This window comes from Artibeus jamaicensis, unplaced genomic scaffold (assembly GCF_021234435.1).
Source record: "Artibeus jamaicensis isolate MK-2021 breed Jamaican fruit bat unplaced genomic scaffold, CSHL_Jam_final contig_588, whole genome shotgun sequence".
Taxonomy (NCBI): Eukaryota; Metazoa; Chordata; class Mammalia; order Chiroptera; family Phyllostomidae; genus Artibeus; species Artibeus jamaicensis.
In genome coordinates this window covers 2,880,972-2,905,411 of record NW_026521895.1, presented here as the reverse complement: position 1 = coordinate 2,905,411, position 24,440 = coordinate 2,880,972, and the positions used below count along the sequence as shown (strand labels likewise).

The window sequence follows — 24,440 nt, the reverse complement described above, 5'->3', positions numbered from 1 at the left end:
ATGACTAGAAAAGAATATGATGAAGGGAACTTTCTGGAGTTATTTCTATTCTGGGTACCAATTACACAGTTGTATTCCTATTGCAAAAAAATTCTCCAGGCTATACATATATTTGTGCACTTCTCTGTTAAACTTCAATAAATTTTTTCTTTAAAAAATGCTATATAACTCTGACTGGTGTGGCTCAGTTGGTTAGGCATCCTCCCACAAGGCTAAGGGTCACTGGTACAATTCTCAGGGCATGTGCCTGAGTTGGGGGTTCAGTCCCAGGGTAAGTACAAGAGGCAAACAATCAATATTTTCTCTCATTGATGTTTCTCTCCCTCTCTTCCTCCCTCCCTTCCCCTCTCTCTAAGAATAAATAAGACCTTTAAATTTTTTTTAAATAAAAATTCTTAAAAATAAAATGCTATATGAATAATCTTTTAAGTTTAAAATAATTCATAATATTCTTTCATTTATATTAGTGTGGGAGCTTTTTTTAAAAACCTAGGGCCTCACAGTCTTAAAATGTCAGTGGTATGAAAAAAATTAGTTGAGGGACTGTTCCAGATTAAAAACATATCACAACAAAAAGCAACTTGATACAGGAGGTACAGAGCTGAAGAGAGTGCTATTAAGAACATTATTAGACTATGAATGATAGATCAGTTAATAGCATAGCATCAAGAATTTGCTAGCTAATATGGATACATGGGAGACTATCTACACTCTGAAATGTACACTGAAATATTAAAGAGTGAAGGGACATGATAAATATAACATTCTCAGACAGTTTAGGAAAACAGCATGCCTTTTGTGTCTACACACACACACATTTATTATGTGCAGGGGTGTGTGTGCATGTATATAAAGAAATAAGCGAAGTCTTAAATACAGGTGAATCTGGACAAAAGATATATGGGGAATACTTTCAACTATTCAACTTTTCTATAAATTTGAGATTTGAAAATGTACATTTATACAATGGAATACCACTCGGCTATTTAAAAAAAAAATCTTAATCTTTCCAATAGCATCCAATAGAATGGACCTGGAGAACATTATGCTAAGTGAAATAAACCAGTCAGAGAAAGACAAATACTGTATCATTTCCCTCGTATGTAGAATCTAAGAAACAAAATTAACTAACAAGCGAAACAAACTCAGAGAGCAGGCAAACAGCTATGGGGAAGGGGGAAGAGGGTTCTAGATGTGGGGGTGTGGAGGGATTGAGTGAAAAAGATAAGGAAAGGGAGAGAAAGGAAACAGACAACAATGCTGATTTCAGCAGGAAGGTTGGAGGGAGGCAGAGGAAAGTATCGGGGGATAAAAAGGGAGGGACAGAGACTTGAACACACAATACAGTGTACAGATGATGTGTTGTGGAACTGTGTGCCTGAAACCTGTATAATTGTTAACCAGTATCACCCCAATAAATTCAATAAAAAGGAAAAATATAAAATGTTAACATAAAAGCAATAAAGCCTAAGAGTTTATAGTTTACCCAATTTTGAAAATAATGAGCAATTAAAACAGCAAGAAAAGGAATCTGAACTTAGCCAAGACTCAGTTGTCTTTCTGTGTAAACTCAGTCTTACTAATGGATATGCTTCTTTTTTAAAAAATTGTATTTATTTATTTTTAGAGAGGAGAAAGGAAGGAGAAAGAGTTAGAGAAACATCAATGTGTGGTTGCCTCTCATGTGGCCCCCACTGGGAACCTGGCCTGCAACCCAGGCATGTGCCCTGACTGGGAATCGGACCAGTGACCCTTTGGTTCACAGCCCGCGTTCAATCCACTGAGCTACACCAGCCAGGGCTGGATATGCTTCTTGATAAGTGTGAGTTTTAACTGCTTTCTCGCCTACTTTCTAAATGTAATTCACTGAATCAAAGTTCTTTAGATATCATCTACCATTTGACATGGGGATGTAAACAATTTTATTTTAAAAATAACCAACACATACCTGTCACGTGTATAGCCCAGCTTAGGTTCAGTATAATTGATAATATCCTCTGCTGCCCAGGATGGTGACTGGTTTCCACAAAGGATCATTTGGACTTCTTCATGGCTAAAGGAACTTAATTTCTCCATTGGAAAAACTTTATTAAACCCATCTACATTATGTACACAGAAAAAAAAAGCACAGCTGAGTTTTTAAATTCCAATTTCAAAATACTGAATTTTAAATCAAAATATTAATAAATGTTTGAAAATATATAGATTAAATAGCTTGAAAAAACTGTGTTAGGAACCTCTGCTCAATATCACAAATATGAACAGAGAATATTCAGTCACTACGGTCAGCATCAAATATATGCCAATGACCATATAAGCCAACCAAAACCATCTTTTCATTTTCAAAATCAGTTAGTTTCAAAAGGCTTAGTATATTTGGTTCAATCTTCACCAAAAGAACTTAGGTTCTAGAATGGTTTAATTCATCTTGATCATGTAATGTGTTAAGAATGCAACCTAATGACCACTAACAAATAAGGAAATGGACCCAAAAGCAGGCCCCCCTATAACTCAGAAGTAGCAAGTTGAGTGCCTGTGACAGCTTGCCAATGTTCCAACCTGTTCCAGGTACTGTGCAGGACTGTTAGGAAGACAAAAAAACTAGAGGGCAAATCAGGAGACTATCTGCAATTCTTGACTGAAGCAGTGCTTTAACTTCAAATGCCTCGAAGTGGAAGTAGAGGGATTAAGTGAAAGAGACTTAAAATTTACCTCTAAAGGCTTCCATCTGTTTCTGAATACCCGTATGCATACAAAAGTCAAACATCAAATCCACATATTCTTCTGCATTATCCATTGTTACCATCTGCAAAGAAAAATTTGCCAACATTATTGTTTATATCTAGGAATATTTCAGTAGCACCTAGTACAACTGGATTCTGTAAGAGGACGATTCTAAACTGAATCAAAAGCAAAATTTTTACCTCATCTTCACCACTTGGCTTGAGATCCACAGCTGTAAAACCATATATTCTTGAGGAAGGGCAAAACTGGAAATTTAAACTAGAAGGACAAATAAGAATTAGATTAAGATTCAGCTTCTACTGGTACTTAATTTTTACAATATCGCCACCAAAACCAGGAGCCCCCACTTCTCCAGCAAAATACTCAGTATACACAGTACTAGCTCAGATATTAAGCACGAGGCATTTTTAAATGCAAATCCTGCCCTGATTGGCGTGGCTCAGTTGGCTGGGTGTCATGCCATGAAGTAAAAGGTCATGGGTTTGATTCCTAGTCAGGGAATATGCCTGAGTTGCAGGGTCAGTCCCCAGTGAGGGTGCGTGTGAGAGGCAAGCAATCGATGGTTCTCTTACTCTCTTTCTCCTTCCCTTCCCCCCTCTCTAAAAAGAAATAAAATCTCTTTTTAAAAATAAAAACATAAATGCAAATCCTAGACACAAAAACTATTAGGCCAACCTGTTACCTAACCTGGCTTTGCAAGAAAGCATAAAACCACCACCCTTCCATATTTCATTTTCCTGTTATGGCACAAAATGAATGAACTAAAGATTTTTGCAATGAATTATGGCAACATGTTTACAAGATTTTTTCCACAGGAAGAAACTATTGCTTCACTAAAGTTATTCAGTCTGTGCCACCACCCCACCCTCTATCAAATTTTGAATATAAGGGAGGGAGGGAGGGAGGGAGGGAGGAAAGCAAACTTTGTGGTCACCCCAAAACCACAGTAAAACATACCAAGGTTATAATAACTATAACTATAACTATAACTATATATATATATGAATAGAATTTTATCAAAAGTCTTACGGCATATGAGTTAGTTAATGCAGCCACTGGGAATAAGGCTTACAGAGCAAGCTGCTTTGAGCTTTGCCATGTAGACTACATATCAATTAGCTAATGTATCTGTCAAAAATATTTTTGGCTTCTGACTTTTGCATACCAGATATATACATTTATCACATTTGACAAATCAGATCATCTTTCAGAGGTTTGTTGATTAATAAACTATATTCTGGTATTCTGAGTTATCTCTGTAATACTAGCAAATCCAAGATTCAAATCAATAATCAATATTTCCTGCCCTGGCCAAGTAACTTAGATACTTAGGATGTCATCCCAACACACCAAGGTTTCAGGTTCAATCCCTGGTCAGGGCACATATAAGAATCAACCAGTGAATGCATAAGATAAGTAGAACAACAAATTGGTGTTTCTCTCTCTCTCCCTTCCTCTAAAATAAAATTTTTTATAATTAAAAACAGTAATCAATATTTCCTATAGCGTATTATTGTTCTTAACAGACTTTTACTGAAATATTACAAATTTATGGGGACAAAGAAACAAAAGCTTCAGAACTTACTCATCCTTAGGCTGAAGAATGTTTATAGAAAGCTTACCCTAAATCCTCTATGCTAAGTGGAGGCCCAGATCCCGATGGATTCTTCAGCACTAATTCTTGTAATTTTGTATTCTTCTCATCTTCAGAAAGACCTTTGTTGCTTAAAATCTGGCGCCTCTTGATAGCCAGGTCTTTAATTTCTTTTAAAAATCTGGCTCTGTGTGGGTTTACTAGTTCGAAGTCTTCCCAGGTTAATATTCCATTAAACCAAGCTGGAGGTTTGGGTTTAGGGGGATCCAGAATAAACTCTGATTTTGAATCCTCTTCAAAGCTTCCTACTGAGAGTGAATCATGACCTTCTTCTGTAGAAGCTTCAGACTGACTTTCAGTACAGTGTAAGTCTCTATCACCTCGTGACTCATAAATCAGTTTACTGATATTGCTTTTAATGTCACCCATACACATAAGTTTAAAGAAAGGTTTAGAAATAGGCAAGTCCACAAGTCTATTGTCTTGAATGCATTTAGCCAAGAAAATTCCAAGGAAATGAAAGAGTTTTGTGATCCTTTCAAGCTCGTCGCTATCTTGTGGAAATGGTGCTGTGAAGAGTCCACATGATCTCTGCACATAGTACCCAGGAGGTTTCAACCCACCTCCCAGATCAACCTAATTTTTTAGAGGGAGAAATGTAAATAAAATTAAATATCCATTAACATTAAACATCTTTAATGTAGCTATCTAGAAGTATTTATATATACATTTTATTAAATTCTTTGCAACAATTATCCTTCAAAAACATTTTAATATCAACATTACTGAATAAATTAAGATTCAAAAACACCTGGCTTATGTCCTAAAAGCATAACTTACTTTTAATAATTTCTAAAAGCAAAATCACAAATCAAGCCCTGGCTGGTGTAGCTCAGTGGATTAAGCACGGGCCTACGAACCAAACGATGGCAATTCGATTCCCAGTCAGGGCACATGCCTGGGTTGCAGGCCAGTTCCCAGCAGGGGACACATGAGAGGCAACCATACATTGATATTTCTCTCCCTCTCTCCTTCCCTTCCCCTCTAAAGATAAAAATCTTTTTAAAAAAAATCACAAAATCTTAAAATCATTTTATGATTTTTAAATCACAAAATGGAAAATAAATCTTACATGACGGGACTCATCATCTGGAAAGTTATCATCACAAAGCCAAGCTCCCAAGTCAGTTCTTTGGAATTCTGCTGCCACCAGAGCATAAAACTCTAATGTGGGTCCCAAGCCAGTTCCTTCTTCTCCTAAAAATTCAACCTAAAATGTGAACAAATAAATTATAGGTAGAAGTGAGCTTAAGTGATCCCATTCTTGCCATAATTAGTCATATCCAACCCAGTAATATACTAGTTTTACTGCAGCAGTGTAATATAAGCGACATGGAAGTATTTTTCATTGTCTTTGCACATTATTACATGTCTAAACACTGTGGTGAGCATTACTCATTAATTTACTTCTCCCTACAACCCTACACAAGAGATAGCAGTAGTTTCTTTTCATCCATGGGGGGCTACATTCCAAGACCCCCGGTGAATGCCTGAAACTGTGAGTAGTACCAAACCCTACATGTACTATATTTTTTCCTACGCATACTTACCCATGAAAACTTTGTAAGTTAGGCACAGCAGAAGATTAACAACAGCAACAAAATACAACAATATACTGTAATAAAAGTTACATGAATGTGGTCTCTTTCTAGATATTTGATATCTGAGACATCTACTAAGTGACTCACAGGCAGGCAGCATGTACAGTGTTGTGACACCAGACAAATGCTTGATTGACAGATGGCACAATACTGCATCATGCTCAGAATGGGGGTAATTTGAAAGTTATGAATTGTTCATTTCTGAAATGTTTCATTTAATACTGTCAGACTGCTGCTGACCGAGGGTAATGGCAACCGCAGAAACTGAAACGCTGGATGTGGGCAGACTTCGGTAGTGACCTCCTTTCACACCAGAGGAAACCAGATTTCAGATAAAGTGGTTAAATCATTTGTTCGAGAAAATGATGTTTACAGATTTGTATGTGTCTGTGTAACAACAAAACCTAAACTCTTCCACTTATTTCTGATTTTAGGTAATCACTTTAAAGGTTTTTATCCATACTCTACCTGTTCAAAAAATGACTTCAGGCAGCTTACAAAGCACAAAGTGCATAGTAAAACTAAATAAGTAAATAACTAAGGATTACTTATTTAGTTTAAAGGAATGTATAGGTTGAAGGAGGAAACCTTATATATTTCCTAGAGATATATTCATTGGGATCATCTATGATCCAAAAGATCCACCGGCTGGTTCAAGTCTGTTGGCAGGACAAACAGTTCTTCCACTATCCCTCATGTAAGAAATAATATATAAATAACATATAATCAACAATGCCCACAATAACATCTCTATCATAAATATAATGAACTTCATACTACCATTTGTAATAAAGTCTCTCGATATAGATCAATTATATAATATCAAGCACAAGCTAAGTGAAACCGTTATTATAAAACAGTGTGCTCCAAAAATGAAGATATCTAATAGCACAACTTACATACAGGTAACATTTAGAGAATCAAAAAGAACCCTTTGTGAGTACTATTATTTGGTCCAGGCTTTGCTAAGAAACAGGTAGGTCCTTCAAACAGCCCAAGCATCTCCCCATCTCAAGAGTGAAGATATCATTTGCTGCTCATTAAATCACAAGATCCTGACCTTGAGGTGAGATGACATCCTCTTATGAAAGATGCTCTGCCAGAGGAGGCCTTTGCAAAACGGGCAGAGAAATTCCTCTTTACTTCTATCTAATGTAATTTTTAGGCAGTGGAATATATAGACTGGCTGGTTCTCTGTCACTCCTGCCCAGAAACAAATTTTATATAAGGTACCTCAAGAACTGATTTCCGATCTGCATGTATTTGCATGACGTTCTCAGCCCATTCCATCAGTGATTCACCACGTGGAACTTTTACTCGCTCATGCTTCAGACGACCAACTCGAAACTCTCCAGGATCATCTCGCCTTACACTACTTGTGGTCCTGGTTCTTTCCACAGTGGCTTCACGTCGGTTTTGTAACCACACTATTGCTCTGAAACAGAAAAACATCTGTGTAGCTGCAGCATACAGCAACAGTTGAATGTACTGGTACATAAAAATACAAACATTTCCTAACATCAGAGAAACTAAAAAATGGTTAAGCTATCTTTATTACCTTGATACAATCTAAAGTAAAAGTCACCATGAAAATGGTGTTGTGGATTTGGGAGTATTTTCTCAAGTCTTTTGAGATCTTGATTCTAGGTGTGTCCAATATTTAGCTCAAACAAACTCTAATAAACTGTTAAAATTTTTTTTTAATGATAGTGTGATTTTAAAACATTTTCTTTTTAGCAGCACAGAGCTAACACATCTAGGGTAGGAGGAAAAATGTTAAACTAGGAGTAAGATGAAAGATCTACTCTCTTGTGCATTACAGTTCTTTGGTAATGTCAGGCAACTTGGCTAAGTACCCTGAAAATCAGTTTCTTCATCTGTAAAACAGAAATCATAATCAATGCTATTTAAACAATAGGCCTGAAGTTCTGTGTGTACACATGCTTTGTAAAGGGTATAAAAATGATACACCAATGTAACTTATCAGGAAAACAAACAGCTCCATTTTAAATTATAATGTTTTTACATCTATTAGCTAGATGTACTTTGAGCAAAACAGCCAGAAATTCCCACCCTCATAAAACTTTCATCTGGTGGAAGGAAAAAGGAAAAACAAAAATAAGCAAAATATGTAGTATATTAAATGGCCAGATGGTAAATGTATTTCAATGCTATGGAAGCTATTTGCAAGCATTTAATTTGATATTCCTGGAAATTTCAGCACCTAATAAATTTACGTATGCCACTTAAGAACTATACAGTATATCCTAGCTGACAGAAAACCATATAGTAAGCTGTCAGTATCCATGGATGCACAGCACACAGACACCGAGGGCTGGCTAAGGGACTTGAGCACCCGCAGATTTGGGTATCCACAGGGTTCCTGGAACCAACCCCCCAGCAGATACTGAGAGGACGATGTACTCCAGCCCACACTATTCCAAGAGACCAATCCACACTACTCCAAGACAGCATATGTCCGGCTGGAAACCAAGTAATATTTCAATGTTGATAACTTAAAAAAAAAGATAATATCTTATCAGTCTTGACATAAAACATATTTTGTACATTTTGAGCTTATCTAACATTAAAAAAATATTCTAAAAATATAAGAGGATACACTCCCTACCTTGATGCACCAAATGCCGTACATGTGAAATAAAGTTGTCTAGTTTCAAATGGTATGAGAAAAGGACACTTGCTGGTTAATTGTTCACACCAATCTGGCAGAGCCCCACTTGCCAATGCCAATGGTTCCTGCAAAATAACAAATACCAATGTCTTAGGCAATTATTTAAAGACAAAAGGGAGTCAATTCTGAAATGGAGTCAAATGAATGCAATGAACCATAAGATCAAAACCAGTGAATCCGAGGGAAGGGGGAGATGGTGGGAGGTCATAAAGGAAGGAGAGGCAATACTTTGAAAGTCCAAAGGTTACAGAGTTAAAAGTTTAACTATCTGATTTTATTACCTCAATCTGCTGCAAAATTTTTGTTGTAATTTTTTTGCTAGTGAATTCATCTGGTGGAAAAGTAAACTGAGGCTGCTCATCACCTTCTGTAAAATTAATGAAATTAATAAAAATATAAACTGACTTGTTTTTTTAAATGTCACAGAAATGAAACAGGCTTCTTACGAACCTTCTTGGGATATTCTTGAATAAGGGTCACTTGCAACTATATATAAAATACGTAAAAGCTGAAGCACGTCTTCTACTCCGCAAGAATTCTGTCCATTGCCTGCTTTGGCCTGAGGCTGTTCTTTAGTCAAATTAAGAATATCACTACTTTGAAGAGTAGAAATGGCCCCCTGGTTTAAGCCAGACTTTGTTCCATGCTCACAAAAATCCTGAGGAAACAATTAGCAAAAGTAGCCATTAATCACATTTCCAAGAAAAGCAATATATCATCCTGTTAGTATTACTTTGAAAAGGATCCATTCTTCAAATATTTGCCCTCTTTTTAAATAAAAACAGTATCTCCCAAGTAAAAATTTCATGTGTTCTAAACTATTAAAATTCACAAATAAAATAAAAGCACTATAAGCCACAGTTAAGACTACATACTAGATTTGAATGCCACAAACCATATTTAAAATTTTAGCATTGGCACATTGTTAATTCAACATCATTTCTTTAGTATGTCCCAATAAAGTGCTCTTCCTTAAGAATCTTTAAAAGCAGCAAAACAAAGCACAAAGCTAGTCCCAATAAAACAGTTTTTGATGCCAATATATACCTTATATGCAGCTATGAGCTGAGAACAATTTCTGTTTTTCCTAATACTTTTATTAGTGCCAGTTAATTTCCAGTGGCGCAGGAAAGCGGCGTCTGCATTCTTCTGCAGGTAGGTTATCAAGTCATTCTTTGGTAATTCATCAGTGCCAAGGTACTGTTCCACATGCTCTACAGACCAACAGCCCTACAATAGCAAAAACCAAATGTCGGCCTTTCCTGATGATAAAGTCTGTGCTATTTTACATGCATCACAAAAGGCAGCTTTAAGATCATGCACTTAATTGACAGAATTCCACATTAGTGATTTTTCCCTCAAATGTGCAACTGAAACAGTTTTTCTTTGTCGTTTCAATTTTTCTTTGTCTTTTATTCCTAAATAGCCAAAAATAAGACCCATTTTCTAAATATAACTTACCATCTTTTCATTTTCCTTTTCCTTGTCAGAATCCTTCATTTCTCTGTACATGATTCTAAATATGAAGATAATATTCAAGTTAATTCATAAGTCAAATGACTTGTGGTTATTTCTATTAAGACTTCAATTTAAAAAAATACATATTTAAGTGATAGCATTTGTTAGCCATATACCTATTACATTAAGCACTGACTCAGGGAGAACTTATGAGAACAAAACATTAATATCTGTTAAACAGTGAAAATTAGCAGAAATCCTATTCTGGAAAAGGAGTTGTGGTTTATAAATTTAGCACTACTACAAAGAAAATATAAATAAAACCTAGAACTTTTAAAGATATGAAATACCATGTAAGGGAGTTGAGATCAAATTTTAAACTCTAATAAATAAATTGAAGAAAGAGAAACTGGCATGATGACCTGTCCTATCTCAAAAGGACCTAGAGTACTTTATTGGACATTACTTAAGATTGTCTATGTTAAGAGGACATCAAAAAATATACTAGCAAATATAAAGTCACATGAGGATAATGATAAATTTATTTTATATAACTATGACATAATATTAAAATATGTATAAATTAATACATGAGGTTGTCCAGAAAAGGCCCAGCCATTGTTAATACAATGAATGCTTTGCACAACTTGGATGTAACCTGGCAGCCAAGGAGAGTGGACTGGAATGCACATGCATGAACAATTATGACTTCTCTGTACTAGTCAGTGGGGGCAGTAGATGCAGTTGAGTGAGCCTGTGTACTGTGTGGCCGTCACATTCAAAATTACTGAGTGAGTACAGCAACGAATCTACATCAAATTTTGCATTAAGCTTGCACATTTCTCTGTGGAAACTACGCAGATGATTGAGAAGGCCACAGCTATGGGCAACTGGGGACTGGCAGCTTCATCACAACACACCTGCTTATGTATCATGTCTCGTGCAGAGTTTTATTGCAAAACATCAAATCACCCAGATGACTCAGCCCACCTACAGCCCAGGTTTGGTGCCCTGCAACCTCTGTCTTTTCCCAAAACTAAAATCACTTTTGAGAGGGAAGTGATATCAGGAAATCTCAATGAGATTCAGGAAAATACTATGGGGAAGCTGAGGGTGATTGAGAGAACTGTGTGACATCTCAAAATACCTAATATGAAGGGGACTGAGGGGTCATTGTCCTATGTACAAGGTTTCTTCTATCTTCTTCAATAAATGTCTCTATTTTTCATATAACATGGATGGATACCTTCTGGAAAAACCTCATATATACAGTATGAAATAATATATTTTATATAAATAATAATAATTATAGGTAATATTAAGCACCTTCTCCATCACAGAGTACTGATACACTTTATATATATTAATTCACTGATTCCTCACAACCACTCTCATTTTACAGATTAGCAAAGCGAGGTATTAAAATGTTAAATAAATTTGCCCAAGGTCATTAATAATCATTTGTTGAATGAAGAAACAAAAGGGAGGTAAATTTAACTCACAGACCCCAAAACAAGTAACAAGTAGAAAATATTTAGTATTTCATACACAATCCCAGTCAAACAGTTGAACAATTATTATGTGAGGAATTAGTTTTGATTATATTTGTGAAATTCCTTTCAGTTGTAAATCTTAACCTTTCTACATCAGGGGTCAAAAATGATCTTATGTGTTCCTATAAACAAACAGAACAAAAAATCAAATCTTTTCCATTCCTATAGTCCAAATACAGAAATATACTGCTTCCTGGCTCATATACTATGAAAATACATACTTAAAAATTTAAATTAAAATCTCTTACGTGTATGTTGGCTCCCAAATACGTCTAAGTTTATCTGATTTCACATTGCCATTACAGGATAATTGAAGCAATTTTTGCACATAGTAAAAGATGGTTGATTTAAAATTAGTGAGTGGTAATTCAACTTCACGAGTTGTTCCAAGACCCGTTACTTTCAAAGTGAGGGCTAATCGAGGTGATGGAGTACATTCAACTTCTTCCAAGAGTTCTGAATGAGGTGTTCCTAAAAATGGGAAAAATGTGAAAAACAATTACAGTAAAACAAGCCATCCAGAAAGAACGCGCCACTAGGAGACATGACTACATGAAATCTAAACCCTACTATCATACATTAGTTAACAATGTCAGCTACTGAAGAATCTACTGGCCTCAACATTTTTATTCTTACTTTTTTTCAAACGGGAATAATACACCTACATTACTTAAAGAAGTTCAGAGTATAACTTTTGCATATAATATGAATCTCATTTTTATTAGGAAACATGCTAACTGTATGAATATTTTGGAAACATTTTTATAAATAAGAACACTAAAAGTATTCATATTTCTACATAAAGAGAAAAACCACATACTTTGGTCAATGACCTGTCAATGTTTGCTTATACTGAATGAGCAGGTTGTGAGGTAAACACACACACAAAATCAGATTCATAGTATATTTGGTGGTATACTCTCTTCTTTTTTATTAGCACAAGAATCTTTCCCCCGTTATCATTAGACAAGAGTTTTCTAAAGCACTTTAGTCACTGCATGACAGCCACTGTACCTTTAGTCAGATCCCCTTCTCTGACTCTGCTCCTCCCCTCTCCCTCTTATTAGGTCACTGGTCATTGCAGTGGGGACAACCAGATAATCCAGGATAATCTCCTATCTCAAAATCCTTACTTAATCATATCTGCAAAATCTCTTTTGTCATGTAAAGGTAACATATTCATATATTCTGGAGGTTAGGATCTACATTATCTTTGGGGAGCCATTAGGGTACCTACCAAATGCAAACCAGAGCTGTATGACACAGTGTTGCCACTGAGCCTGACTGACTCCGGAGGCCCTAACTGAATCCTTTATACAGCTGTTCAGGGTAAAAGATGAATAGAAATCATCCTTAGCAATTTTGATCCAGTAGAAAATAGAATACAAATTATCCATCTTTAAATGAAGCCTTGCTTTTACAGTTACATAAATACAACAGTGTTTTTAAAAGATTGCATCTATTCTTTTTAAAAGTCTTTATTTTTTAAGGACTTGTAGCTGATAAGTTTTTTCCTAAAAACTTTTATTTATAACCTGCATTATTACTTTTCTAATTATATATAATTATCTTATTTGTATCTGTTAAAATTAATTCACAAAAACTAAAATATACTGTACCTGGAGGTGGAATTTCTAGATCAGTTGTCTGTTGGACGTTAGTACGACCTGGTCTAGGGTCAAAAGCAGGAACCAAAGCAGAAAACTGCCGCTTTAGCACATAGTCATCATCCCACGTTCTCCGGCGTCCTCCTTTAGTTTCATACTCCTCTTCTTCCTGTTAAAGTAAAATTTCACATACAAACATTGTAAAACTTCATTACTGTGAAAGTGATGTACTGTCTATAAAATAAGGTACATGTTTAAGTTCTTCTTTATAGCTATTGTATCTCCATGTTTAAGTTCTTCTTTATAGCTATTGTATCTCCTTAGCCATATTTCTTGAGCACAAAATAAGCCAACATAAACATAAGTACCTACATTTCTTAATTTAAGTGTATCAAAAGTAAGTTGCATTAGTGTTGGTTACACAAATCTACATGAGATAAAATGACAAAGAACCATATTCATTGTACCAGTGTCAATGTCCTGGTTTTCCTGTTGTACTCTGTGTAAGATGTAATCATTGGAAGAATTGGGCCAAGGGCACAGAAAAGACCTCTTTACCATCTTTGTATCTTCCAGTGAACCTACAATTATTTTTAAATAGGAGCTTTTTACAAGATGTAAATTGCATTTTTTTCAATACAAAATGCATTATGTATTAAATTACATACAAAAATACATATAATGATTTGGAGTTGCTTTCAATTATTATGGGACAAATAGATCACACAAGTTTGACAAAGTGTTGCTAATTTAACATCACTTCCTACATGTCTGAAAATTTCCATAATCAAAGTTTTTATAAGAAATATTTTCTCCTCTCCTTCACTTTTAGTATCAACAAAAAAGAGATCAGTGAACTGTAAATATTATAAATGTCTGATGTAGTAATTTAAGTAATTATGTACATACTTACACACATATATAGCTCCCTATATTTGGAACATGTAACTGAAATTAACTTTTACAACACAAATCACATTGCCATCCAACAGCTTTAGAGCCAGAATGTCTGGATTTTCATCCTGGATCCAAAACTTCTATGTGTGAACTTTAAAATCACCATCTGAAAATTGGAGCTAATTAATAACTATCAAAGGGTGTTGAAAGGACTGAGTTAGTTAACACATGTAAAGTCTTGAAAAAAAATGCCTACCACTTAATAAATATTATTGGTTATAGACTAATGGAAAATGGACTAAAATGACTACCTCTACTAATACTATGAAAACTATAAGTCTTAGATAACAGCTATTAACCATTTTAGTAAATATTACTGCTAACCAAAGACCATGGGGAAGAGATTTCTTTCTTTTCTTTCTTTTTTTTTAAGATTATGTATTTATTTATTTGAGAGAGGGGAAGGGACAAAGAAAGAGAGGGAGAGAAACATCAATGTGTGGTTGCCTCTTGTACCTCTCCCCTACCCCCACACTGGAGACCTGGCCCACAGCCAGCCATGTGCCCTGTCTGAAAATCGAACTGGCAACCTTTTGGTTTGCAGTCCACACCGAATCCACTGAGCCACACCAGCCAGGGCTAGACAAGAGTTCTTGAAGATGACCAGGTATTTGCAGTTCAAAAATGTAGGAAAGAAAACCAAGGTTCTTCTAGAAGGATTTTTGTTTCTTCAGGTGAAGGGGCAGAAAAGCACCTTGAGTTTGAAATGCCACTCTTTTCTCTGCATTGAGACATGGGGAAGAGATTCCATGAAACTCTTGTATGCACTATACTAGAGCTATCTGGACTCTATCTGGAATATAGAATTCAAGCAGTTGGAGAAGTTTCTTCTCGTTAACTCTATGTTTTAGCTCTCTGTCCTTTCCCCGTATATTTTTCTAGGCATTTGTTTGGTGCTTTACTGTAAAAGGGGAAAAATACACAGTAGGGAAGATAAATAAATATGAAGATATTACCTGTTCCCCAATAGGTCGACTCCCTGCTCCGGCAGGAACCTGTGGCAGCTGTGAGGTGACAGCGTGATGTGTTACATCAGAGCGGGAGCCGGCTCGCCGCTGCAGGGATGGACGTCTCAGAATCTGAATTTTCAAAGTATGTACAGACATGTCTAATTATTTGATCTATATATATCCTCATTCAGCCTTGACCTAAAACTATCAACCCGTATTACCAAAAGTCATAAAAAACCTTCATATTCCTTAGCCCTCTTTGTGTTTTAAATTCATCATGCATTATATAGTAACCTTCGCAAAAAAAAATGCTATTGTACTATTGCCTAAGCATCATACTAAAAACATTTCATTCTTTGCCCCATTAAAATTCAACTTATAAAGCTCTTTGAAATCTAATAACATTTCACAAAAAGAAATAAAAATATACATTACAGTAAAGAGTATTTCCAGGCAAAAGTTCAATTCAAAGACAATTATAGTGTCTAAATATTGGGACTCTGGATCATATCGCCTAAGTGTAGATCCCCACTCTTCCACTTAACGCTTAATAATTAGGGCAAATTACTTTTTCTATGCCTGTTCCCCACAGCTCTGCCTAAGGACTGATAAGAACACAGACACTGTTTTCAAACTGGTAGGTGTTAAAAAATTCTATGTACAATTATTGTAGAAGAACCATGAAAATTATATTCTTAAGAATTAGTGCAGTTCTTCATACTTTTAAACATGTTAAAACATTGGCATGTGACATTGTAGTATTTTTCAAATATAACAACCAACTTATTTTCTTTCAGAAGAGAATCATAAATGCTCATATTAAAAGCATTTTATTTCCTTGCTTTGAAGTTTTAACTAGGACTTTGCTTTTTCTCTATTCATTTCAATGATTAATACCCTATGTTAGTTAACAGAATGGGGGACTCTCTCTCTACCATAACCTCCTCGTATTCTTGGTCCTCCTGATTGTCATCTTCATTTTCATCATCTTCCTCGTCTGGCTCAGGCAAGTCCTCATCGTCATCTAGTTCAGCTAACAGAGTACTGGCACGGCAGCTGTCAAGGAAATCTAGAAAACAAAACCAACAACCTTACTCTCAACACAATTAACAAAGCATAACAAAATAACTTTGTGTTTTGCTTTTTCAAAACAAAGGTAAAATTCAAGAGACAAGTATAAAGACTACACTTGGTGATGCCACCCTTCTTCTACCACACACGCAAGATGACAGACTTGGTAAATTGTCACAAGCACGGCAGAAATCAACAAGGAATAACCATAAACTAAACCCGAATCTATAAAATCATAACATAAAAGGTAAACGCTATAGCCTATGTTAAAAAATAACAACCATCAATATCGGTCTCTGCATAAGTCACAGTTAGCATGACGTGGTAGAGAAAAAACACTTCAGAGTCACTGACTGTCAACAAATACCTATTGAGTACCTACTATGGGCCAAGAATTGTGTTAGGCACCTGATATATGTAGAGTTGTGAACCACATAGTTAAATACTTTCTGATGCCATGTTATTTTTAACTGTAATAATGATATAAAATAGTCATTCATACAGTATATCAAAAATGTTTTTTGGTAGCTGGGATTGGGACTGTGTCTTTATGGCTTTGGCCATTGAAATGGTAGTAATGAGTTTTATGTGGAGGAATTTTTAAAAATATATAAAGATGTTCATGTCTTCATTTTCAGTTGTTATGTACTGGACCATCCTGAAGATATTTCCAGATGCTAAACCTTGGAAGGAACATAGCCTGCTCCCTTGCAGGCTCACACTGTTGCCCTCCGCCTGCCTGCCTGTCTGCCTCTCTCCCCCCCATCCTTCCTCCCTCTCTCTGTACTATACATGTATCTTCTATAGCTACGTAGTCAGGTGTCACGTAACAACGTTTTGGTCAATGACAGCAACAAACCATATATCTGATGGTGGTCCCATTAAGATTATAATGGAGTAGAAAAACCCCTATCACCCAATGAAGTAGCTGTCATAATGTCCGAGCACAATGCAGTACTCGTGTTTGTGGTGACTGTGGTATAAACAAACCTATTGCATTGCCAGTACAACACATACAATTCGGTAGAGTGTATAATACTTGATAAGGATAATAAATGACTGTGTTATTGATTTATGTATTTGCTTACCTTATACTTTTTATTAGAGCGTACTTATAAAAACATTGGCTGTAAAACAGTCTTACACCAGCAGCAGCCTCATACATCTTGTGTTTAACACGTCTCTTAATTATTTTCTCTTGTACTTTATTTAATCTCATGTTTTATGAATTTAGTGTAGCCTAAGTTTACCAAATGACTCCTCCAGAGCAACTTGAGTTGCTCCAGTCCTGTGAGTTCCACTTACGGTTTTAAAAATCTTTTGCAGTGTATTTGTGCTGTACCTTTCCTAAGTTTAGACAACAAATATTTGTTATTGTGCTGTAACTGCCTGCAGCATTTAATACAGGTATACAGCCTGAAGCAACAGGATACACCATATAGCCCAGGTGTATAGAAGGTGATACATACACACACACCATTCAGGTTTGTGTAAGTGCACCCTATCATGATTGCACAAGGATGAAAGTGCCTAATGATGCGCATATCAGAATGTATTCCAAATGTTAGGCAGTACATTTCTACTGCGGTAGTAGGACTTAAGGGAGAGAGAGGCATTTAAAAACAAACAAATGAACACATCAATAGGAACTGCAGAAGATCTTATGAGGGAAAAGAACGAAGTAAGTCAATCAGAGAGACCTGCTTTAGCTATGTGACCTGACAAGTTACTTAATGGTAATGACTACATAAGGGCAATGCCTACTTATGGAATAATGTGTGTACTACTTTCGTATTATCCATATTATCTAGCACATAAGAAGCTCAACAAACCTGGATCCCTTTAACTCCCTCCTTCTCAGGATCTCGCTCCCTTACCCCCCCATGAAGACTGTGCCAAATGTACTCTGTCTCACATAAAGAAGATGCTGACAAGCTGTTCTTCACAAGAACTAAAAACAAAATGAGGAATAATGGGACTAAAACAGAATTTTTTTTTACTGGATCTAGAAAGAAAATCTATTCATAAAAAGACAGCATATCCCTGGCCAGTGTGGCTCAGCTGGTTGGAGCATCATCCATAAACCAAAGGGTCAAGGGTTTGATGCCTGGTGAGGGCACATGGCTGGGCTGTGGTTCAAAAGTGGTCAGGGCTCGTCGGAGAGGCAATCAATCAATGTTTCCCTCCCACGGCAATGTTCTCTCCCTCTCTCTCCCCCTCCTTTCCCCCTCTGTAAAATCAGTAAGCATGTCTCGGGTGAAAATTTTTTAAAAAGAGAAGAAAATACAGTGTATACACTGTATTCCAACAGAACATCCAGAAGACAATTTATAATTATTTAGTAGACACTTGCATCTGCAGACCTCTGAACCAAATACGTATTTTTAAATCTAATAATTACATGGGACTAAAAAGTGAATGCCTTTTATTGGATGACTAGTAGAAGAGGCCTGATATTATACTCAATTAGGTTCGAAAGTATACATTTTTCAGCACTTCAATATTCCGAAATCAGAATGTATTTTTTTTAAGATTTTATTTATTTATCTTCAGAGGGGAAAGGAAGGAGAGAGAGAGGAAAATATCAATGTATGGTTGCCTCTTGTGGGTCCCCTGCTGGGAACTGGCCTGTAACCCAGGCATGTGCCCTGACTGGGAATCAAACTGACAACCCTTCAGTTCACAGGCTGGCACTCAATCTACTGAGCTACACCAACCAAAATGCAAATCATCTAACTTCATATATGTCACAATTCACTGAAGTGAGGTTTTATTTTTTTTACTCAACTTCCCTTTTTTATCAGAGTATAAGAAATTTTTACAAGCTCCTTAATTTCATAGATTTGACCATACCACAGAATCAAATCATGTCCGTCAAAATGTTAACAGCAAAAATCTGCATATACAAAAATTATTTTATAAAATAGAGTCCTCCAGTTTTAGGAATGTAAAAAAGGAAGTTTTAATCATCTAACAATTTTTAAAAGGCAACAAGCAGCCCTGGCTCTTTAATATTCTCTCCCATCAGCATACCCATAACCTTCTTAACCTTCAAATGATAAAGAACTAAACCTTGACTTTAACGTATTAACAAATGAGTAAGGAGAGGGTCTTCATGAGAAAAAGTGAAGTGGGAAACAGCTCATTCAATAAATTCACAATAATCATTACATTTCTGTTTTCTACTTTGTTTTTTAAATATATGGCTAGCAAATGAAGATAATAATCATCATCTTAATTTGCTAGCCATATATTTAAAAAACAAAGTAGAAAAAAGAAATGTAATGATTTTCCTAAAATCAGAAAATGTCAGATCCAATTCTTGGCTTGTACGAGAGGCTACATTCTCAGGAAAAAAAGAAAATATTAAAATGAGATACATAAAATAGTACTTAAAATATATCTTCATATAAATTTTCTTGTATTTGAAATTAACAAAACTAATTTTTTTAATTTTATTTATTTTGAGAGAGAGAGGAAGGGAGGGAGGAAGAGTGGGAGAGAAACATCAATGTGTGGTTGCCTCTCCCGTGAACCCCACTGGGGGACTTGGCCTGCAAACCCAGGCATGTGCCCTGACTGGGAATCAAACCGGCGACCCTTTGGTTCAGAGCCCATGCTCAACCCACTGAGCTAAACCAGCCAGGGCACAAAACTAATTTTTAAAAAGAACAGGTACTGATATCAAGGATCTACGGTACAGGGTATTCCAAAACAATACTGATGTGAAAGGGCATTTCAGCAACTAGTCAATTAGGAATTCATGCTAAGGAAATATACAAAAATATAATTCAAAGATGCTCATTCATAATAATGATTATGGTAATAAAAAACTATAACTTAAAATATCCAAAATGCAGATCTTATTAAATAATAATCATACTGTCAAACAGAAGAATATTTGGCCATTTCAAATAGTAGAAACCCACCAACAATGTGAAAATATTTTCACAAATGAGTGAAGAAAGAAATCTGGAAAGGGTATAATCCTTTTTTTTTGTTTGTTTAAGGAGAGAATACACACCTCAGGCTGTATGCATCAAATAACAGTGATTATTTCTAGAAGATAGAAATAGGGACCAGCTGATTTTTATTTTCATTTATATTTACTCTTTATAAAATCTGTTATGGTTGTTTAAACAAAACTTCATTAATAACAAAAGGCAAAATAAGATGATACACAAAAGTCCCTAGATGTCTCTTTATAATCTGATAATTTCTTAACAGTCCCTCATATTATGACTTTTTTCATCTTATAAGATGCTATATTTAAGACAGTAATTCTTTCCTAATCAAAAGTTAAAATCCCAGCAGAAAAACATCACAAAAGCATCACTGTATTAAATATCTAAATATTTTAAAGCATAACTTACCATATAAGGAATACTCTGCTTCCTGACCTGTGTCACTTTCACTGGAGGTTGACGTGAGGCTGGTGGTTAAAGTATTACTTAACGACTGACCAACTGACAAAACTGTTGTTGCTGTAGCTACATTGCTGCTGCTAGTAACACTGGATGTTGACATAGTCACTGTTGATGTAGTACCCGGTGTGGTCAAATTAGGGAAACTCTGAGCACCCATCAGAGGAGACGCTAAAGATAAAAGTGAAGCAGATCAGTACAAACAGGTAGGATTGTATAAACTTTACAAAAACTACACGGTATATTTAGGAAAAAGAATAAGATCATGAACCACTAAGTTATTAAATGGATGAAAAGCAACAACTTTGGGAACCCAACTGAAATCCAACTAAAAATTCTTATTTTTATAGCACTATTATTTTTCAAAAAATTAAACCAAGCTTTTTTTAAAGTGAAATTAAGCAATGCGATAATTCCCAATAATATTTTCCAAGGTAACTACTTTGACCCATTAGTAGCTTAAATTAGAATGATATAACTTTTAGCAGTTAACAATTTAGGACCTAAGTAAAAGTTATACCAGGTGATGCTTTAATTTCAATTGACTGTTTAATAGTCATTTATTTCCTCATACAACTGTACTTAATGATTTATTGTTGAGGAGTGAAAATCAGAGTGTTATTGTTTTATCCTTTCAGAATAAGAGATTCTTTATCACACTTAAATTTTTTAGACATGATTCTATAGAATTTAACTTCATATTCCTGAAGTGCTAAAGTTGATGGAGCTATATCTGACATGGTTAATGATCAGTTAAAGACTGAAGCCAGAACCCACTGAACAAGAAACCCTACTTTGCATCCCTCAAAGTGGAAAAGGCATTGGGTTCCATAAGGAAAAGCTCACTTACTTGCTGTGCTCATCACATTCCTCCCCAAAGTATTAGTGTTGTTATCACTGCTGCTTCGGCTTAGATTCATGTTGTTCGTGGCATTAGTCCGTGCTATGTTTGCCACTCTCCTTACAAAACTCTCCAAGCTAGATGTTTCTCTTGAGGACAGGTTAGGTACACTTGCACTAGAGCTCATTGGGGCCCCAGCAGCCAACAGAGAACTCACTGACAGTCTGTTACTTGCTGAGGAGCTAAGGGGTCGTTGTGAAGCTGCTTCTTTATTAGTTAACTCAGATACTGAACTAACATCAGGAGAACTAACACTAACAATTCCCATGGATATTGCACTAGACTCCCCAGGAGTACGAACTGAACTATCAGGGCCTAACTTTCTTTCAGCATTTTCACTTCCCGTTTCCGCTGTTAAGGTACTGGTGCTTGCACTGGAAGATGACCCTACTTCTGTTTGAGGGACGTTTTCAGCAGATGAAAGAACAACAATTGGTTCATGGACATCAGCTCCTGAAACTATACTGTGTTCCATTACAATTTCTGATCTCCGTTCCGTTTTGGTCGAACCCAAGCTGATGTCGCTGCTACTGGCCACGCTACACACAGAACTGCTGCTTCCTTTTCTACTTGAGGAGCCTGCAGCAGCAGACGTCTTGTCTGGACAGTTGTTTTTCACCAAGCTGCTCCATGCTTGCGTTGTGCCTGAAACAGTGGATGAAACAGGTTTGGGTGATGCCACTGTATCAGGGTCGTACCCTGGTGCAAGCTTGAGGTCAAATTTTCCTTCTGCGCCCATACGGTAAGAGTTTGAGCCACCAGCATCCCAGGTGACATCAATCCAGCCTGGAAAGGGACAGGAGTTTGTGAGACCCAGCAGAAAGCAGAGAGGAGCGTGTCAGACAGTAGCTCCACAATGTGGGATCAGCTTTTCATCAGTGTTGTACTTCTCGGACTTTCTACAGTCATTTAAGGTCTGCCAATTAAAACTAAATTATTCCTTTCGTTTCTATTATTTCTGTATTGTTCGCTTTGCTGATACTTAAAAACAATGTAAGGGGCAAGTTTACATCTATTGGGGTATCTTTTAAGGGGAAGAACCATTAAAAATTGTAAAATAAAAACCTGATACAAATGGTAAAATACTGCAACTTCAGCAACACAGATGAAATCTAAGTAAAAGGTTTTTCTAGTTGCTAAATATAATCATGTGGTTAAATTGTTCTTTACAGAAAAAAGTGCTGGCTTACCATTAATTTCTGAGTTTGGGCTAAATCCTATAATTGACAAAATATTCATATATCACTGTAGAAATTTTAGGTCAATAGCTCAAATTACATTAAGTTAGCATTTCGGTTGTGTTCTCAAAGTTCGGTGGTTACTTGGTTCTCTTATGATTAAGTTTAATAAATTTGAATAAGCACAGGAAATTCTAAAAGCAAAATTTTAAAAGTATGCAAGCTCTTTTACTAGAACCTATATGCTAAAGCTAGACGTGTAAAGAACTAATGAGCAAAATGATATTCAATCTATATTTACTTGTACTTGGAAAGTGATACTCATTTTTTAAAGCAAATAACTTCCAAAAACAGTAAAATAAAGCACCTATTAAAAAGGAAACTAATAGAAAGTTTACAGTCTCATTTTAGTGTTATAAACTAACTCACTTCATAGAAAAACACACAAAAATGTTTATTTTTAGGGTATAACAAGTCTATCAAGTTTAAAAGTCCTTTAGCCATACGTACATGTACCCCCACATATGTGCACATACACATGTACCCCCACATACACACGCACACCAAGTTCATCTATGTGTATGATGAGATTCAGAGGGTTATGAGCAACATTGAATTACCTGTGGGAATTCTCTTTGAGTTCTTTGAGAGGAAAACTGCCCCAAATCTACATAATCTAGTTTACATGAGATTTCAATTGCCTCAATTTATTCTTTAGGCTGAAATAACCTCTGAAGAAATAATAATTAACTATCTCTTCTGCAACATGGAAAAATGTGAGAAAAGTAAAGGTTCAAAAACATATCCCAACCCCAAATAAAAATAATATTTGCATTGTATTAATTGGTCCAAAAACACAGTGATAATTTTTTTCATAGTACTTATCAAACTTTGTAATTGTATAGCTATCTGTTTCACCCAAAATAAGGGAATCATTCTTTGGTGCTGACCATTGTATACCTGAAGTCTAACAAAGTATCTTTATATAACCAGGCATTCATATTTGTAGAATTAATGAAAAATATTATCTATATGTTCATTAGATATCCCTACGAACACATAAATTTTTAAAAAGATTTTATTTATTTATTTTTAAAGAAAGGGGAAGGGAGGGAGAAAGAGAGGGAGAGAAACATCATTTGGTTGCCTCTAACCCACCACCTGTAGGGGACCTGGCCCACAAACCCAGGCATGTGCCCTGACTGGGAATCGAACCACAATCCTTTGGTTCGCAGGCCTGTGGTCAGTCCACTGAGCTACACCAGCCAGAACAAAAAGAAAACTTTCTTATACCCTAAATTCTGAAATTGTAAGATTCCAATTTTCCTATGTGGTTGCTTCAGTTGATTTCCGGCCAAGAAAAATAATTGCATTCACATTTCCCTAACTAGCCCACACAATTAAAAGCCAAAACAATTTAGGAGAACTCAAGTATTAACTAGGAATCACTAAGATAACCAAAAACAAGAACACTTGAAATTTCTGAGTTGAATGGCGCTATTGCCATCTCATTATAGGTCTTTATGAATCTTGGCAGTTAGATATAAGCTAACTCACTGTTAACATGTTCCAACAACAATGCTTTTCAATTAGGGTATAACTACAGAGAAATGCATTTGGAAGTAATATAATTCAAGAACCAATTTTAA

General features: G+C 35.8%; 1 protein-coding gene and 1 long non-coding RNA gene across 9 annotated transcripts in view; one reads left to right on the top strand and one right to left on the bottom strand.

Moving 5' to 3' along the window:
• The window catches only part of HECTD1 (HECT domain E3 ubiquitin protein ligase 1), an 85,736-nt gene that overhangs the window by 3,616 nt on the left and 57,680 nt on the right, over positions 1-24,440 (bottom strand). For 2 of the 8 annotated variants that reach the window (XM_053670502.1, XM_053670503.1), the window contains exons 25-41: positions 21,563-22,399; positions 20,662-20,883; positions 16,153-16,286; positions 15,224-15,361; positions 13,323-13,479; positions 11,952-12,174; positions 10,154-10,208; positions 9,740-9,922; positions 9,143-9,350; positions 8,974-9,059; positions 8,630-8,757; positions 7,234-7,435; positions 5,472-5,609; positions 4,368-4,975; positions 2,925-3,003; positions 2,713-2,806; positions 1,949-2,099 (exon numbers count right to left, since the gene is read on the bottom strand). In XM_053670502.1, coding sequence (XP_053526477.1) covers positions 1,949-2,099; positions 2,713-2,806; positions 2,925-3,003; positions 4,368-4,975; positions 5,472-5,609; positions 7,234-7,435; positions 8,630-8,757; positions 8,974-9,059; positions 9,143-9,350; positions 9,740-9,922; positions 10,154-10,208; positions 11,952-12,174; positions 13,323-13,479; positions 15,224-15,361; positions 16,153-16,286; positions 20,662-20,883; positions 21,563-22,399 — 3,643 coding nt within the window. The remainder of the gene's footprint in view (positions 1-1,948; positions 2,100-2,712; positions 2,807-2,924; positions 3,004-4,367; positions 4,976-5,471; positions 5,610-7,233; positions 7,436-8,629; positions 8,758-8,973; positions 9,060-9,142; positions 9,351-9,739; positions 9,923-10,153; positions 10,209-11,951; positions 12,175-13,322; positions 13,480-15,223; positions 15,362-16,152; positions 16,287-20,661; positions 20,884-21,562; positions 22,400-24,440) is intronic. The other 6 variants (XM_037161606.2, XM_037161608.2, XM_053670504.1 and 3 more) reach the window with 6 other exon arrangements.
• LOC128628198 (uncharacterized) lies at positions 15,287-17,431 on the top strand. The gene is made up of 3 exons (XR_008392530.1): positions 15,287-15,359; positions 16,374-16,535; positions 16,927-17,431. It is a non-coding gene; the product is annotated as an uncharacterized LOC128628198 (long non-coding RNA).